The 19,989-nt window shown below is 28.9% G+C and overlaps 1 protein-coding gene across 1 annotated transcript; it reads right to left on the bottom strand.

Annotated features, from left to right (window-relative positions):
* Positions 1-17,322: 17,322 nt before the first annotated feature.
* On the bottom strand, positions 17,323-19,095 carry LOC123266142 (ankyrin-3-like). The gene has a single exon (XM_044730171.1). The coding sequence runs from the start codon at positions 19,093-19,095 to the stop codon at positions 17,323-17,325; it is 1,773 nt and encodes a 590-aa protein (XP_044586106.1).
* Between the last annotated feature and the right edge of the window lie 894 nt (positions 19,096-19,989).

Raw genomic sequence — 19,989 nt, 5'->3', positions numbered from 1 at the left:
CAGGGTTCTGAGCGACTACAATATACAAAATTATAATAATATAAGTCAAAGATACATTAAAGATCACAGATGTTCACAATATTTATACTACACTGAGAAAAAAAAGTACTACTCTTGAGAAAATTTTCTTGTCACAAGAATATATATTCTTGATAATTTTCAAGAATATATTTTCTTTTCTCAAGAATTGATCGAATTAATCGAATTATTTTTTGTATAATTCAAGTGAACCTATTAGTTTGTTTATCAAAATTAATGCCAATATTTTATTATCATGATAGATATTGATATTCTTTCGTCAAAAAACCAAAATTTATTTTAAACGATTCTTAAGCCAAGAAATTTTTTTCTGGACAAAAATTTTTTAAACTTCTCGCTAAGAAAATTGAAAATTTTCAAAAATCGAGAAGTTATTGGTTTTACCCCGTTTTGCGAAAATCGAGTTTTCATCAGATTTTGACGTTTTAAGGTCACGCGAGGCTTCCCAGACTCTTCCTGCGATGGTGTCCGTGCGGCTGTGTGTGTGTGTGTGTGTGTGTGTGTGTGTGTGTGTGTGTGTGTGTAAACTTCTTATAACTTTTGAATGGCTCGGCCGATCGGATCAAAATAGGTGACGATCCAAAGAGTATCATTGTCATTAAATTTCGCAAAAATTTGAATTGATTCGGTTCCCTAGATTTTGAGAAATCTCAAAAATAAAATTCTCAAAAAATCGTTTTTTCGGAATAACTTCTTAACGGCTCCACCGATTAATTTCAAAAACTAATCCGCTCTTAAGTTTGAAAAACCACGTCGATTGCCACCAGTCCCGTCAAAATCGGTTGATTCGTTCAAGAGTTATCAAAAACGAAAAATTTCGAGAAAAAGTGTTTTTTTCACATAAATTTGACATTTCTCTTTGGGTCGTTTTTGATGAAATAGAATAATTATTAGAACCCAAAAAACCACATCAATTGCCATCAAGAACGTGAAAATCGGTTGATTGGTTCGTGAGTTATCGTTGTCGAAAAAATTCGGAAAAAGTGAATTTTTCAAATTTCTCTAAGATTTTCGATTCGATTAGTTTGTGTTTAAAAATATATTATAAAGTTGAAAAAACTTCGTGGAATACTGCCAACCGCGTGAAAATCAGTTAATTCATTTTGAAATTATTGCAGTTTGAAAATTCAAAAAATACTATTTTATTAAACTTCTACCAGACTTTTGAGCTCGAAGAACTCAAAAGCTTAGAAAAGCTATCTCTATGAGCTCAGAGAGCTCGAAATAATATATAAATTATATTTTTGAGCTCGAAGAGCTCAAAAACGTCATAAGTGCAATTTTAAGCGCTTAGATATGGAATTAGCGGGAAGTTGCAAAGATGGCCTTTAGGGTCAACCGTTTTCCAGATTTTTTTTTCTCAATGTATACGCTTACATTGAATATATTGGATTGCATTAATAGCTTTTACGAATTTAAGAGTTTTTAAGCAATTATCCGGTGTTTCTAGGATACTGGAGATGGATTTTGAAATGTTGAACTGGTCTCTTGTTATCGTGAGGTGTCTGCATTCGTCGAGGATATGGATCACAGTCAAGTTATATCCACATAGTGGACATTTTTAACTTCCCGCTAAGAAAATTGAAGATTTTCAAAAATCGGGAAGTTATTGTTTTCACCCCGTTTTACAAAAATCGAGTTTTCATCAGATCTCGACGTTTGAAGGTCATAGGAAGCTTCCCTGACTATCCCCGTGAGGTTGTCACGGTGTCTGTATGTATGTGTGTGTGTGTGTGTGTGTGTGTGTGTGTGTGTGTGTGTGTGTGTGTGTGTGTGTGTGTGTGAAAGTTTGTGAACCGCTTATAACTTTTGAACGGCTTGACCGATTTCATCGTGGTTGGTGCCATTCGAAAGGGCTTGACCAAACTTAGATTTTGAAAACTATTTGGACCGATTCAGATCAATAGATTTTGAGAAATCTTCAAAAAACTGAAAAAAAAATTTTTTCCAAATGTGGTTTTTTTGGAATAACTTTTAAACGGCTAAATGGTTCAATTCCAAAAACTAATCAGCTCTTAACCTCAAAAAACCACGTCGATCGCCACCAGTCTGGTCAAAATCGGTTGATTCGTTCGAGAGATATCGTGAACGAAAGAAAACCGAAAAAAGTGTTTTTTCGGAATAACTCCGAAATTCCTAGCGCGATAAATTCAAAATTTAAGATTCTCTATGAGGCTTGAAAAACTGCGTCGAATGCTGCCAACCGCGTGAAAATCGGTTTATTCATTCAAAAGTTATTGCGGTTTAAAAATTCAAAAAATAGTGTCTTATCAAATCTCTATCAGACTTTTGAGCTCGAAGAGCTCAAAAGCATAGGAAAGCAATCTCTTTGAGCTCGGAGAGCTCAAAATAACCCATAAATTGTATTTTTAAGCTCGAAGAGCTCAAAAACGTCATTGGTGCAATTTTAAGCGCCTAAGTATGGAATTAGCGGGAAGTTGCAGGGATGGCCTTCAGGGTCAACCGTTTTCCTAATTTTTTTTGTTCTTCTTTGGTTATATAATGAATATGTGAGGCATTATTGTGTCCAGTCCTGAGTCGAGTGATTGTGCACTGGTCTCTTCTATTTGACGGAATCAGTGGTCTTGCAGAGAATATATCTTGTCTCACTGATTGGAGATGCGATCTGGAGGATTTCCATTTGTCATTCCATTGTTTTTTTATGATCTCGGAGTAGTTGAATCGTTTATTTGAGAAACCCCATAAGTCATATTTTCTTCAAAATCGGGTTTATTGCATTTTTCGGTTCTTTAAATTTTCCCTCACTTATATCAGTACCAAAAAATATTAAATCCGTGTTCAAGACCTAACCAATCGGTCGATATAAATCTCGTTTAGTTGAGAAAGCCCATAAGTCAGTGACTTATGGGGTTTTTCGAATAAACATTTAATTTCAAAAGTCCAAAAATAAATTTCTTTCTGTTTTTTTATTTCCAAAAAACTTCTTTTAAGTAGAAAAATTCACTTCAATGCAAAATACTTAAATTTTAATAATTTTCACAGTGTGGGTTTATAAAAATTAAATTAAATTACTGTTTTATTGTTTCATGGGATTTCACTGACTATAGTTTTAAAATGATTGATTATTAGATAACTTGAAACTAAATTCACTGCTAAATACTTGAATTTAAACGAGTTTTACAATATTCGCTTGATGAATTAAAATTAAAAATATGTTGTTTTATTGTTGACTCGGATTTAATTGATTTAAATTCTGAAATTAATGATAACCAAATAAAAATACATTATATTTACTGTTAAATATTTGATTTCAATAATTTTTGCAATTTTAATATTATAAAGTTAGATTGTGATAAATTAAAATGTTGTTTTATTGTTGACTCTTAGTTCACTAATTTAAAATAAAAAATAGATGATTTATAATAATTTTTGTTAATTTTGGTTCCAATACATAGTTTGTACTTTATTTTATAATTATAATAAATGATTGACGGAGAAAAATTAATAAATTAATGATTTTATTACTATTTTTTTCGTTTATTTGAGAAACCCCATATGTCAATCAACTTCAAATCATTATTACAAATAGTATTAATTAACAATTAAATTTTTTCATGCTCGAATATTTTTTAAGGATTCTGACATTAATATTATTCATCATTGGTTCATGATGTTAATGCAAACTTAACCGAGAAAAATGTTTTTTGCTTCTCCTGAAAAATTTAGTATTTTTGACTTATGGGATTTCTCAAATAAACGATTCAGTTACTTTTAAAACTTTTTGTAGGAGCGCTTGTGGAAATAATTTTCTGAAAAAACTTTTGAAAAGTCAAATTTTTCCTGCAATTTGGGACTTTCCCAAAGAGTTATTAAGAGTTGATAAGACTTATTCAATTTTACAGGAAAAGAAGAGAATATTGAGTCGACTCACGCCTTTTTTACAATAAAAGAAATTTTTTTGTTAATCACTCTTTTCTTATATTTAAAATTCATTAACAATTATTTTTTACTCTTTAGTTAAGTTTTTCTCAAACCTTATTTTTTACTTTTTTCAAATTATTATTTATCATTTGATAGTGGTATTTTTTCTCAAGTAGTAAAAAAATAATAATGTACCACGTAATAACCTACAAGTTGCAATGGAAAGCAATTACTTAGATTGTCAGGCTGCATAGACTGTATAAAAGACATCTAGCAGAAAAGAGCCATCACCGCTTGGGATGGCACACCAGCTTTTGTGGCGAAGCGTCATCTGATCTCGAAGTCTTCATTGTGCTCGGTACAATAATAAGACTTGTCACTCTGTTACAAAAATTTCCTCGTACAATATAACAGAACGTCAATTTGGGAGTTTCAAGCTGCCTTATAAATTATAAATAAAAATAATTGTAATTTTAAATAACATGAAAATGAATACCGAAATTTGAAATTAATATTTACGATTAATTTTTTTGTTCGACGTGGAGAATCTTCTTAAAGAAACTTTTCTAGAGGTAATTACCTGGAAGCATACAAAGGTAAGGTTTTATCGGGAACAATAGCTATTGCCTGGGAAATATTTGAGCCAGAAGTTATTAAAGCTGAAACAACAGTAATTGTCAGTCTGGTATATTCTATTTAAAAGATAACGCTTGACATCTTAACGCTTGCGTCCTTTTAACCCCCTAAGGACTCTATCAACTAGACTGTAGTTTAATAATAACCAGTGTCTTATCTTAATAACACTCATTGTCATTGCTCTGACCCTTGACCTCAAAAAATGTAATAACCTTAACTATCGTCTACCAAGGAGTCGGTTTAATAATTCTCTCTAACTACACTTCTACTCACCTATCAGTTTTATTAATTATTTAATTAACCCTCTAGAAAAGCTCTCATCGCTGGAATATTATAATTAAATACAAATACTAATCTTAATTCCTGAGTAAAGAAGATTATGCTTTATATGTAATTATAATTATAATTTCACTAAGATTAGGAATACAAAATTTTGTAATAAATTTAATTTTTATTTGAATTCTGAAAAATTTTTCGAATTTTAAAATTTAATGTAAAAAAATATAAAAAATAATTTTTTTCTCTATCAATAATAAAAAATTTTTTTTTTTTTATTTTATTGTATTATTATTTTTATTCTTCTTCATTAAAATAATATTAAAAAAAAAAAATAATTAAAACAATAGAATTTTTCTTGATTTTTTGTGTTTACGGTCTACGGAAATTTTTTTTATTGTTTTATGGAAACATTTTTTTTATATTTTGATGTTTTTTTTCGTTTTTTAATAGATCAAATCAGTCATTAAGGTAGTAGTCTGGTAACTTATGCCTATTTTCATGACTTCTTTGGAGGGTGGTTTTTTATAGGAAAATAAAAATGAATTATCTTGAATATTTAGAGTGTTTTTATTTACATATTGAAAATATAAAAAAAAATTTATTTGAAAAAATTTAATAGTTTATTACTATTATTATTGTCACTCGAAGTTGGAACCTTAAAAAAAATGCACGTGGGTGGCCCGGATGATTTTGGCTCTTGATGTTATCTGAAATCAAATATTCTTGATTATTCTTAATCTATAGACATGTCATTCTGGTTGGAACTACTGAAGTTAAATTTCAAGGGTAAATAACAAAATGGCGGACTTTGAAAAAAAAAGTTTTGATTAAAGGTAATAGAATTATTCCTTATGAAATTTCTCTATCTTTTATCAAGTTTTGTGGGTTAACAAGAGTGTATTAGTAAAAGTAGTAGTAAAAAGAAGGCGAAAAAAATTTTCAATTGTAAATTACTTTCTGAAATATTATATACCTTTGTACTTATATATTTAATATTAGTGTGAATATAAATAGCTAATTTAAACAATTGTAAGATTTTATAGTTATTAGCTACTAAGATAGAGAGAAAGACAATAGAAGAAGAAGAAGAAGAAGAAGAAAGAAAATTTGTGGGGGTAAGGCATTTTGTCTTGGCAATGACACACATTCATCGGCTACGCTGCCCTTATTAACCGTAAGGATTCAAAAGTATTAAAAAGGATTTGTACGGAAAAAAAAGAAGAAAAAAAATTATATTATATAATTTAACGTGGTGCTTCATATAAAAAACTGGAAAAATTACAGTTTCAGATAGTAATTTTTACGGATTTGGTAAGAATTACTTTGTCAAATGTAGATAATACACAGAAAAAACAAACTTCTTGCGCCAAGAAAATTTTAAGGAAAACAAAAGTTATTTTGGAGCAAGAAGAAATTTTCTTGGCTCAAGAAACTTTGACTTCATTCAAGAAATCAAATTCAATCTTCCTTAATATTTTCTTGAGCCAAAAAAATTTATACTCCAGTCAAGAATTTTTTTTTTTCAGTGTACATTTAAGGACGTTCATGCGTAAGACTTAATAGTCCGGTCAATTTAGACATTCGAAGTTACATAAAGTCCCAACAAGCTGAATTTCTGTGAAGTTGTTCAAAACATAATTATAAACAATGTCTAGAAGTTCCCCATCATTCCCCTGTAAGGAAAAAATTTAATTCAAGGTCAAAGGTAAAAAAAATGAGTTTTTCGCGATTTTCAGCAAAACAGTAAGTTTTATCATAAAAGTACCTCAGACAAAAATTGTAGATCATAAAATTATCTATAAAAAATGTATCAATACTTTTTTTCTTACGAGCCACCGTTTCTGAGATATAACGATTCAAAAAGTTATAAAAGTTGTTATCGTCATAATATGCACGCGTTTCCACGCCACCTATGAGGTAGTGTACTTAGCGCGTTTTTTTTAACGTGGTTTCCCCAGTAGGCCTACTCCACGGGTCAGTTGTGATCCTGTTTAATATAAAACTATTGCAAAATAACGGAAATTTTCAAAGATTGGGAAAGATAAAAGCGATGTAAATGAAAAAAAAGTGTTGAAGTTTATTCGTCTTATTCGTAAGTTTCAAATTCTTGTTCTCCTTCTCCTGCTTCTTCTTCATCTTCATTTTGGATGCAAGTAAATTGCGTCAATAGCGATGTATCGCATGATACTTCGTCGGAGTCAAACGAATCCTCCATTGTTTGTGATTCAATATTAGAGCACGACCGGTCTTGACAATTTGTGCATGCCAAAGAACAAGACAGTCCGACTTTTTTGCAACCACATTTAGCACTGCATCCCTTTTTGCAGTTGCAAAAAATAGTGTTCAGCAGTTTTTCCGGCGCAGGTGGAAGTAAAGTTTGAACTGGCTCTAATATATTGTTGACCAACTTCCAACCCCAGTCTGTAGGGTCTAGCTGATAACCAAGCCACACTTGAACTTGGTAATATACTCGAAAAAGATGTTGGTGAGCAGCAACTGAGGTTGGAAGAAGACAAGCTAATTGAACTTGTTTTTTATTTTTAGTATTTTTAACGAAACATGCATATCGATGCTTATCTGAACAGGTAGTTTTTTTAGGAGCTCCGTACATAGAAAGAAGAAAGCGGATGCCGTTGGTAATAACTTCTTGTTGAGTTGAATTACTCTTTTTAAAAACTTCAGCACATTGAGTTAAATCTTGTTTTTCAAACATTTTGAAAACTGCTGTTTTACCCCTCCTGTAAAATGCAGATGTCGTATCACAGCCAGTTATTGCGTGTAAAAATAGTACATGATCTTTACACTTTACTAAAGTAAATAAACTTTTTGATGAATATATATCTGATTGATGCTGAGATTTTTATATATATATATATATATTATATAAAATATTACAACTCTAGATGTATATACGTGGCGTACTCATGCATATTATGACGATAACAACTTTTATAACTTTTTGAATCATTATATCTCAGAAACGGTGGCTCGTAAGAAAAAAAGTATTGATACATTTTTTATAGATAATTTTATGATCTATAATTTTTGTCTGAGGTACTTTTATGATAAAACTTACCGTTTTGCTGAAAATCACGAAAAACTCATTTTTTTGACCTTTGACCTTGAATTAAATTTTTTCCTTACAGGGGAATGATGGGGAACTTCTAGACATTGTTTATAATTATATTTTGAACAATTTCACTGAAATTCAGCTTGTTGGGACTTTATGTAACTTCACTCTTATTTTTTGGTCTAAATTGACCGGACTATAATAGTAGATATAAATTTATATTTTTTAATTTTGATAAGTTTAATCATATTGTGATCTTCCCTCAAAAATTGAAAATTCGTTATTGATTATTTAAAAAAGTTATTAACGATTAAGAATTAGATTTTTAATATACAACCTTATGGCAGATCAGCATTTCTTAAATTTTAAAATTATAATATTTATATTATTAACGTTTAATTTAATTATTTATTATTTTACTTGGTATAATTAAAATTATTTAAGTTGATTTTTGACCGTACTGAAAACAACCACCTGAATACAGCTGATTTCATGGTTAGAAATGACAGATTTGTCAAATTTAATAAACAATAAAGATGGACGTCAAATTAAGGACTAATTTATATTTACTGATTTTTTAAAATAGATGCCTAAAAAATATTTCAGGTAAATAAAAAAAAATTATAAATTATTATAAGATTACTGATATAGTTTAAAATTTTTCTTAAGACCCCAATAAATTTCATAAAAAGTTAGTACTCATTTGACTTTAGCGTACCGCATAAACGTCCTTAAAGCTATGAAAATTAACATTTAAAGTTTGAATTTTAAAAATGTTATTTCGCACTGCAATTTTTCTAGTTTTAAATTTGAAGCGATACTTATTACTATTTATAATGTAATTTTTCCTTTTTTCCGTGTGATTTTTAATTGTTTTGAATAATTTTAAATCCTTTTTAATATTATTTCTTATAGGAGATTAACATGTAGAATCATTTTATTTAATAAGAGTAAAAAAAAATAAATTTGATTAAAAAAAAATTCTTGAATTAAGAAAATGATTTTTAAGAGTTTCATTCTTTTGAATCAAGAAAAAAAATTCTTGAATAACGAAAACTTTAATTACTTCAAGAATTTTCCAACTTAAATAAAGACAATAAAGTTTTTAAAAATGATTTTACTTTGTTCAAGAAATTTCTATACATTAAAACAGATGTAAAATGTAAAAGCACAATCATCTTCTAGTATTCTAGAACAGAACTACCACAGAACTTCCTTGTGAGAAACAATGAAGGTATTTCCACGATTTGTGCGTTATAAGGGCTGCTCTAATTATCTCGACTTTGAGAGAGGAAGCAACACAACCCATATTGTTACAATTACTTTTAGCTTTAGGTTTAATTTGACTCCAACCAAATCCAATTAATCAGCAGCATAAAATATTAGCGAAAAAATGTAACTAGTAAGTAAATAACATTAATCGTAATAATAATCAATAATTTCAGGTCCCGTAGAATCTAATTTGCGTGCGGACTGCTCGTACCGAGTTCACGTCCCGGTAAGCGGAACTTTGTATCAGGTAATAAATTTTGGCATACCGCCTTCTATAGTTACCTCCAAACTCGGGCGCTGTTTTGGTTGTTTCCATCTAGCAAAAGCTTACCTTTACCTTTACCTCTGGCTCTAGTTCTACCTCCGTATCCATGCATATCAAAATGAATGGTTGTGTTCACTCAACCACGCAAACTTCCCCAGTCTTGAATTCATCGTCATTTTACTTGAGAACTATAATTTTGAAATTTTTTATGAGATTGTTTGAATATAATATATATTTGTATGCAGATATTTTAATTACTTACAATGCGGAAAGTTTTTTTTATATATTAATCATTTATATTCCTTAATTTTGTCTTATTTTTTGCTTGATACTAAAATCAGCAGACATATGAAAATTTTTTTAATTCATTTTGATAAAAAAAATTTTTTTTAAATTCACACTGATAATTTTTTTTTTATAATTTAATTATTTAATAATTTAACTGTTATTAAATTTTATAGTTTTGTTTTTCCAAATGAATATAAAAAGATTTATATTTATTTTTTAAACTAAACTTTTCTTGAAGCTAAACTATTGGTTATATTTATTGAGCGCATATAAACGGTTATTTTACACTTTAGTTAAAAGTTTTTTACGATGAAGAAAATTTTTCACTTTTTTTTTTAATTAAGAATAAGGAAAATTTTCTAAAAATAAAATAAATCCGATCTATAATAATTTACAAATATAAAAATATATATAATTAGAGTAAATTTAAATTACATAATATTTTATCAATATTGAAATTTTAAATTTTAAAACTTGAAAAATAATAATTATTTAACAATCTGATCTAGTAACTTAACTTATTACGAATTACTACGAATTTGAGTACTTTGCGGATGATTTGAACAATAGATTGGTATTATTTATAATTTTAAAGCTAACATTTTTCTGAGTTTTTTTTATAAGTTATTAATAAATGCGGATTTTCGGAAAAAAAATTTTTAAAAAGTGGGTTAAAAAATCGAAGATAATCGAGTCCAATCTTGAATAATAGCTTAAAAAATTTGTTTTAGAGTCTAGTATAACATACATTTAAAAAAAAAAAAATCAAGTGTCGCTTTTTAAAAAAATTCAAAATTTAATTTTAAAATTCGAAAAAAAAATTGAAAAAATTAAAATTCAATTTTTTATTTATTAAAAAAAAAAAAAAAACTACATTTTAAGACGAAAAAAATTACTCCATACCCGTGGAATTATGATGATTTGATCACGAGTTATGAATTCTTTATAACTTTGACATACTACTACTTTTTTACAATTTAAAAAAATTCATATTTTGAAAGCTTTTTAAAATTAAGGGTTGAAAATTTACAGGTAAGCGTATTTCTACACAGAAAAAATTTTGACTTAAAACAAGTAAATAATTTTGAAGAAATTAATTTTCTTGATTTGAGAAGTAAAATTTTAGACTAATTTTTCGACTTGATTTAAGGAAATTCTAGCGTAACTAATGAGTCCAAATAGTGTTAAAATTTTTTTTTAATTTTAGTTTTCCCAATATTCGTCAAAATTCTTTATTTTAATTTAAAATAATTTAAACAATATAATAATTGATGATTTTTACTTATTTAATAAAGTAAAGTAATAAAATGACTTTCGTATTTATTACTTGCCGGAATAAATAAACAGATTTGGCAATAGCGCGCTTGATTGTGTGTGTTAGTTAAACATTTCTCTCTCTGTAACTATATTTCTATCCTTTTTTTTTCTCAATTGTTGATGCGATGTTGTCAAATTTTTATTCGAATAAATGGCTGACGATAAACGAGTTACAAACATAAAATTTGACTTTAAATATTTCAAAAATTATATCGGTAATGTATTATTATTAAATTGTTTTTATATTTTGCAATAATCCAAGTTTTTTATGCATAGTTTTTTATCCGTTAAAGTTGAGAGGTTAATATTGAAAAAAATAATTAAAGTCTCGACAAAAATTTGTCCGCCATAAGAGCCCGTGTATAAGGAGATAAAATATGTGATTTTTAAAATGTAATATCTAAGTAACTAAACGATGAATCTTTTTTAAATTTTGGGATTAGATAAATGACGTATTTATTTATACGTATACTTAAATTTAAAGCTCAAAAATGGAAATTATTTTTTACATTCGATTCGCTCGAACCTCCTTAGTACAATAAAACTCTTCAAAATTTTTTTCTTTTTTCAAGAATTTTTTTTTCGATTTAATTTAAAGTTAAGTTAAATTTTTTTCAGTGTATCGATACAAAAAGGTGTCAAAAATTCTAAATGAAACAATTTGATTTTTTAAATTCGGTTCTTATGGAATGACCTATATACACTTTGCATAAATTAAATAATTAAAAATTATTTTTTTCAGTAAAAGATTCTTCTCGAATTTTTTATCTCTGTTTCAATTATCAGAACAGCATGTAAAAAATAATTTAACACGAATAAATAAATATTGATTGAAACACTCTAGAGTAGAGACTAGAAAGGTTGATGTATATTATACGACCGGTGTAGAACAGTAGTTGGCGAAACGTAACAGCGAGATCGCGTGTCGACTAGCTGATCATGCTGAAAACATTAAACTCTGTACAAACTTCCAACCCATGACCATTCGTCTTTGAGGCAAGAAAACTTACTACAAGTAGTACTTCTGAACTTGTTACTGGGAAACTCCGCCCCCTGCTATCGCGGTGTGATTGATGTGGGTGAATTATTACCAGTTAAATATATCTGGCAAAATCTTCTAAGTTTGAGTTCCGAGCCGGGTCTTCACTCGGATTGATACATTAATCTTGATAACTCATTGGAGGATGGGTCCAGTTGTTTTCGAAGAAGACACCTTCATCGACAGGAACCACTGAAATCAAAGTATACATTTGGAGATGCTTCTAAAGATACTCGTGGACAGTTTTCATCGTTATCGTTAACGGAGCTTTGCCTTAGTTGTGGAACTTTACTGGAAAGATCACCCTTGGGAGCTGAAACTACCCCGGGAGCTCCCTCTCTCTCTGTTGGCTAAGCCTGAGCTATCGTATACCTTGTGTATCTTTTTAGTGAGCATAGCCAACCTAAACAGAGACGTCCCCTTTTGCTGGAAAATAAATAGAACGAAACAATTGATTCGATTTAAACTTTGTCAAATTGTTATTGGTTTTTGTTAATTTTCAATTTATAGAGCTTTTTACCTGTTGTTTTGGATCGAGAATGAAGATGTACGGATGTACGGATTATCTATTATCTTTGGAAGAAATTAACTGGAATAAAAGATAATTTTTGATACTTGGAATTTTTTATAGATCTTTGCGGACGACACTCTAAATTTGAAATCAAACAGACAAGTAGTTCTTTTGAAAAATTGAAAAAGTATTCCATACAGAATTTTTAATTTTGAATTTTTAACCTTTTAAACATAAAGGTACTTACTCATAATAAATAATAATTATTCAATTTTTTGCTCGCTTAATTTAAATTATAAAATGAAGACACAGTTATCGTTTGAATGCTAAGATGTACGGATTTTAAATATCTCGGAAAGTAATTATATAGTTGAATTCGAAGACGACTGATGAAATTTGAAGATTTTTTAGATCTTAAAAGACCCAAAAAATTTGAAATTAAACAAACAAGTAATTATTTCGAAAAATTGAAAAAGTATTCTGTATAGAATTTTGAGTTTGTAATTTTTAACCTTTTCAAAATATAGATACTTGCTCATAAAAAAATATTAATTCAATTTTTTCTTGCTTAGTTTAGATTTTAAAATGAAGACACATTTATAGATTGAATGTAAGGATGTACGGATTTTAAATATCTTGGAAAGTAATTAGCCGAATTCAAAGATGACTGATGAAATTTGAAGATTTTTTAGATCTTAATAGACCTTCAAAATTTGAAATTAAAAAATTGAAAAAGTATTCCGTAGAGAATTTTGAGATTGTCATTTTTAACCTTTTAAAACTAAAGGTACTTACTCATGAAAAATAATGGTAACCATGCAGAAGTAGGACTCCACCTAGTATTGAATGTAAAAAATCGAGAAATTGATCTTTTTGTTTTTTTTTTTTCAAATTCTTCTTCACGGCGGATTTATGATAAAAGTGATAAAAAATAGGAAAAATTGAATATTTTGATGATTTTTTTTCATTCGAATTTGAAAAATTTACGATTTTAGGTGGTTTTTAATGAAATGGCAACGGTGCTATTTTTTCCCGTAATTGAAACATTTTTTTTTTTCTTAAAGAGCAATAAAAATAAAATAACTAAAAAAAAAAATTCATAATGTTATAATTTAAAAATCTTTGAACTTTAAATGAAAAAAAATTACTAAAATATTAAATGTTCGTACTTTTTATCATTTTTATCATAAATCCGTCGTAAAGAAGAACAATTTGAAAAAAAAAAAAATATTCAAATAATAGACATATTCTAATAAATAGACTAAGTGCAAGTGAAAAGAACTACTTGAAAAACTAATGATACTAAAATTAGCCATGATAGCAAAGTTAGCAGACATTTAACAATTTTTTATATTTTTTTCATTAATTAAATTAGAACTAAAAAAATATTGTAAAAAATTTCATGCATTGTTTTTTAAATTCTCTATATGTGGAATTAAAAAAAAATTTTTTTGTTATAAATTTTTTAATAAGAAGAATTCTAAAAATTATCAGGTGTTTGCTAACTTTATTTCCATAAATTCGCCAACTTCCAATCATTTTTGATTTTTTATTAATTAAATTAGCAAATTAAAATTTTCTACATGTGACTTTCTTTCTTGAATAACTTCACTGTTAAAAATTTTTGTAAAATTACAATCATATTACAAAAAAAATTATATGTAAAATTACAAATCAGTGTATAGCAATGCGAAATAAAATACAATTTATGTAATTTTCCAACACCTGTCAGGAAATCTACTAAGATGTATTGTAATTTTACAATCTTATTGTATAAACCTAACACGCATTGTAATATTACAAAACCGTCGGTCAATTTTTCAAGAAAAAGCTTTTTAATTTTGCAAACATTATTTGTGATGTATATGGTTTTCACGGTGTGCATATTTTTTGTTCAATCACAATTAAATTAAACGTTATATCGGCTAAGCGTTATACGATTATTCGGGATAGTAAAATAATTTTCTGTTAAATATTTAAAATTTCAAACTGCTCGTTAAAAAATGGAGTCTATACAATGCAGATGGCGCTCACAACTACGATTCCATTTTCTTATTTAGGATGTAATTTTCCAAAATTTGCGAGAAATACTGATTGGTTTATGGAAACTTAATCAATTTATAAAAATTTATTGAATAAATTGATTTGTAACAATCCAACGGAATCGTGCTTCTTCAGAAGTTGTAATAGATGTCCAAACAATGAAGAAATCATTAATTACTTTCATCCATCGTTTAAAAAATTTGATGTAAATGAAATCGAATTTAAAATGTGGACATCAACCGATCGATGTACCATTGTAAACGTTATTTCGGATTCCGATGACTTTATTGATACCTTAGCGACGCAACTTGAGAAACTTTTAAAACATGACTTTATAGTAAAAATACAAAGTCGGTTTTTCCCTAATGCGAAATTAAATTTGAAGAGTGGTGAATTAGTGGTAGTTTTTAACTTGGTAGAAAATTGCGTTTGTTGTGCAGGAAGCTGCTCAAGGCTATCATTGGAATAATGACCAAGCTACTATACTTCAAATGGTGGTTTACTAAAACGAAAATGATACTATTAAGCATTTAGGCTTAGTTGGTATCTCAGATTGCCTTTAAACATGACACAGTTTTGATTTATTTATTTCAAGAACAATTGATTTCTTTTTTAAGAGAAAAATTTACTGTTATTGAAAGGATTTTTTACTTCTCAGATGGAGCACCTCAGCAATTTAAAAATAAAAAAACATTTACTAATTTATGTTAATATTATGCTGACTTTCGAATCATCGTTGAGTGGCATTTTTTGCGACTGCCCATGGCAAAGGACCATGCGATGGGCTTGTAGGTCCAGTAAAACGACATGCTGCTAGAGCTTCATTACAAATGGAAAATAAAAAACATATACTGGCACCACAAGATTTGAATTCCTGGGCAATCAAGAATTTTACAGGCGTTGATTTCACTTTCATAACGAATGATGATTATTTAGACAAAAAAAATGTGTTAGACGTACGATATTCTTTATCAAAAACGGTAAAGGGTACACAGACATTGCACACTTTTACCGATAAATGATAAAATTGGAGATGCTCTTATTAAAACTGTATCAATATCTGAAAAAAGTTCAAAAATAAAAGTATTTTAATTATAAAGATTTTACGTTTAATTTAATTGCGATTGAACAAAAAATATGCACATCGTGAAAACCATATATTTTGTGTAAAAAACTCTGATTTTTCAGAAAAAAAAGTCAAATTGGATGTACCTTGCACCGCACACCGAGAAAAATCAATTTTTCCACTTTAATTGGATTTCAAAGGGTCTTCTGATGTGTTTATAATAAAATGGATATTTTCATTCAAAAGCTGAGCATTTTTCCCACAAGATAAGATTTTTCGTGGATTTTAATAAAAAAGCTTTCTTCTTCAGAAAAATTAATAAAAAAGTTAAAAAAAATTTTTTTTCAAAATTTCAAAAAATCATAAGTCCAGAACCGCTGCATGTTAAGGGCTGAAACTTGTAGGGAATTTATTTCTTATTATAGAGAACACCTCCATAAATTTTAAACATAATCTGCGAGGGTCGCCCCGTGAAAATGTTCTTATTTGGTGGAATGACCCCTATGGTTGTTTATTTGCAATAATAAATTCGAGGCATCATTTATCTTTTATAAATTTTAATATTACGCTCAAACGATCATTTCGAAATCAATATATTTTAATGAGTATATGTTAGACTTTAATTTTTATAATATTCAATGAATTATAAATAATGTGAAAGTTAGTTATTTTCCATCAATAAACAGGATCAAATAACACAAATAATTTAAATAATAAATAATAAGCCGTAATGCTCAATCACCACATAGGATTATCTTATAAAAATAATAAGATGTTGAACCACCTATCGGTTGTACGGCGTAGGGCGTTAGGTATCGGTCTGGCAAGCGCGCGGCTCGCGTTCGATTTTTAGTTAGGGTAAATATTATTTTCACTTTATATCATCTAAGTTATTATAAATAGGTCTACGTGAGATTCAAAACCTATAGTCAGCGCTTGATAAAAATAAAATGACAACAAATATTAAATCAAATCTTTCTTTTTTATTATTTCAGTTAAAACGAAATTCAAGGAAAGTATTATAATTTTACAAACTTAGCTAATCTAAAAATATTTGTAAAATTACAAAATCGTTTCGTAAAATTAGTAACCTCACAGAGCTATATATGTTTTGTAATATTACTACCCGATTGTAATTTTAAATAAATGTTTTGCCTATTAGCTTCCAATACATATCTTGTAAAATTACAATAGAAATTTTTGACAGTGTTTTGAATGTGATATTTTATAGGACTTCTGATATCTTTATCTGATTGCTCTTCAAGTAAGCCTTAATTTTAATACCCGAATGTTTATTGATACCTAAAATTATCTCGTCAGGATAGTATCATTTTATGAAATTTGCTATTACATTCGTTGTTGAAAATATTTTGATTTTCAATTTTTATCATGTTATATAGTTAGACTACTGAAAGTTGAATTCCAGTCAATTTTTAAAAATATAACTGAAATAAAATTTTAAACTGTAGATTCTGTTTTCAGAAATTTTTGGTTTAATATTTAATTCGATTATATACACAGCTTTCCGCATCACCCATGAGGTACTGTGTGGAGGAATGCGTTCCCATTATTTTACATGGTGGGTCCCCAGTAGGCCTAAACCATGAGAATTTTTCTAATTATTATTATCAATAATGTAATTAAACTGACTGTTTATTACACTTAAATGTTCATGATGAAGGTAAGTTAAAACTTTATCACAACACTCAATTGGCAAATTTTGGAACACGTTAAAAAGAATTTCTCTAGACGTGTCCAGTAATCTTCTTCTCTCCAGAGCAGCGTTGAATCGATTTTTTATTTTATTGATGTATGGATGATATTGATCACGATATTGATCAATATTAACGCTTCTCACGTCTTGATGGGAGACATGGTTGGTTAATCGATCCTGAGAAGAAATTAACAAATGCCAAACTGTAATATTACTATCACCTATTTTATCTTCTTTCATTTTTTGAAGACGTTGTAATATACGAAATTCAACAGCTTGAACAGAAGCGATGTAATTCTTATGATTCCAAAAGTCATTAACTGGTGTCGAGCGAACCCTTGACAAGATGTCACCTTCCACTGGTCCACAAGTGTAATGTCTTCGGAGGATGGCGCGTATTAAACAAAGTTCTGTTTTTTTAAAAACATCAAAAATTCTCTCCATGAATCGCTGATCACTAATTTGATCTTCTGAAAGCAAGCTTAAATTTAATTTAGCTGCTTGTAAGATGGTATAATCAACTCGCCGAAGATCTACATCACGAAGTAGAACACGTTCAATAATTTTTCGATGTCCGTGAGCAGCAGCGAGCGTCAGAAATGATGTCTGATCAAGATTCACCCCAAATCTTATCAGAAGTTCAAGTATCTTCAATTTTTCAACTTCAAACTCTTCCAGCATGTCGAGACTAAATGGACTATTGGAGTTCTTTGGATTGCTTATGATGTAATGCAATGGTGACATACCGGCTTCATCGGAGACATCAACTCTAGCACCTTTCCTGAGTAGCAGTTCAACTATTGCAGGATTGTACTCTTCAATAGCCAACATCAATGGAGTCCTCTTAAATGATTCAGTCCTATAATTAATGTCAGCTCCGTAGTTGATCAATAGCTCAACTTTTTCAACATCTTGGTTGGCTATTGTAGCATGCAATGGTGTTGGATTACCAAAAGACTTGATCCTCTCCTTTATTGGTCCATCATCAATTGAACTTTCAATGAATCCAGTACTTATTATGAAGTTCGGTTTGGCACCGTACTCTAAAAGTGACGAGGTCAATTTGACCGATTCTTCTGAGTCGCTTACCACAGCCAAACTGATTGGAATGACACCATTGGAGCCGTTTCTTGCATTAACGTCGACATTGTTCTTCAAAAGTAACTTGACATGTTGATTACTTTCAACATGGCAAGATACATATAAAGAAGTAAATCCATTTTGATCGGGTCGCTTAAATTTAAGATTTGGATCCGCACCATAATTTAATAGACACTTCATTATTTTCACAGTCGGAAATTGGTTTTGAAAATCAGGAAGAAATCCTATGGTCAAGTACAACGGAGTGATATTGTTATGAGCAAAATCATTTGGTTCAGCACCCTTTTTAACTAACTCTTCCACGAGATCAGAGTATCTTTGGCGGACCGCAAAGTGTAAGGGAGAAAACGAACCATCACGATGTTTTTTATTCACTCTTGCACCTTTCTTGATCAACAACTTTGCGATATCTTTTTTCCTGAGTCCAATTGCAAGTTTCAATAAATTATAACCTCCACAAATCAGAGGATTGTCGCTTAATGGTTTTTTCACTGACGATTTTAACAGTTTTTTCACTTCCTTAACGTCACCAAAGTGAATCGCTGTCTTCAAATTTCTTGATAGGGTAGCCATTGTAAATTTTGGTAAGTAATAAATAAAACTACTTAACAATTTTGAAATACAAAAATTCAAAGTAGCACTTAGACTTCGTAAAAAGCTTGAACGTTTTGCACAGGTATGTACTGTATGAAAAATCCGCAAGGAATAATTGATTGAGATCTACAGCCTGGTTTCCAAACCTTCCCTACCCCCTCCACATTACTCCCACTCTTTTACGTTTCTCAATATGGTGGTAAGGATACCGGGCCAATACTTGCACAACTGCGGTTGGTTGGATCCCAAAGCAAGTCCCACCGATACCCTCGAAATTCAAAGCTAGGAAAGGGTAAATGGCAAAATTTAAAGAAAAATAATTTTTTTGATTTTTTTTTATCCAGAATTAAAAATTTCAAAGAAATTTAATACTGTGAAATACATAAAAGTTTTTAATACATAAATACGAAATGAAATGAAAAATATTTAATTATTTATTAAGGATATTATTTAATAATATATTATTAATGATGACAATAACTCGTAAATACATAATTTGGCTCTACGCTTATTCAATTTTCTTATATGAGTTTTTGAGAGCTCAAAGTTGGAAAGGAGACGTAAGGATTCAAAAAACACGGTTTTTAATCATTTTTTCTCAATAACTATACGGTACATTCTCTAATAATTTTAATAGTGAATGTATAGTACATTTATCTTAACATTTGTAAAATTTCAAATTTTAAAGTTGGAGTTTTCGATAACCATTAAAAACGCTTGAATCTCCTTAACCAATCTTTAACTATAGATATTCTTATTAACAAAAAAAATTTTCTCTTACACAATCGTTGATCTCTATATTTAATTTAAGTACGATTATATAATTTAGTTAACATTCATATTTTCTTTAATTAATATTTTAACTGTTATAAA

The sequence above is a fragment of the Cotesia glomerata genome, linkage group LG5 (assembly GCF_020080835.1).
Source record: "Cotesia glomerata isolate CgM1 linkage group LG5, MPM_Cglom_v2.3, whole genome shotgun sequence".
Lineage (NCBI taxonomy): Eukaryota > Metazoa > Arthropoda > Insecta > Hymenoptera > Braconidae > Cotesia > Cotesia glomerata.
This window is presented reverse-complemented; position numbering and strand designations above follow the sequence as displayed.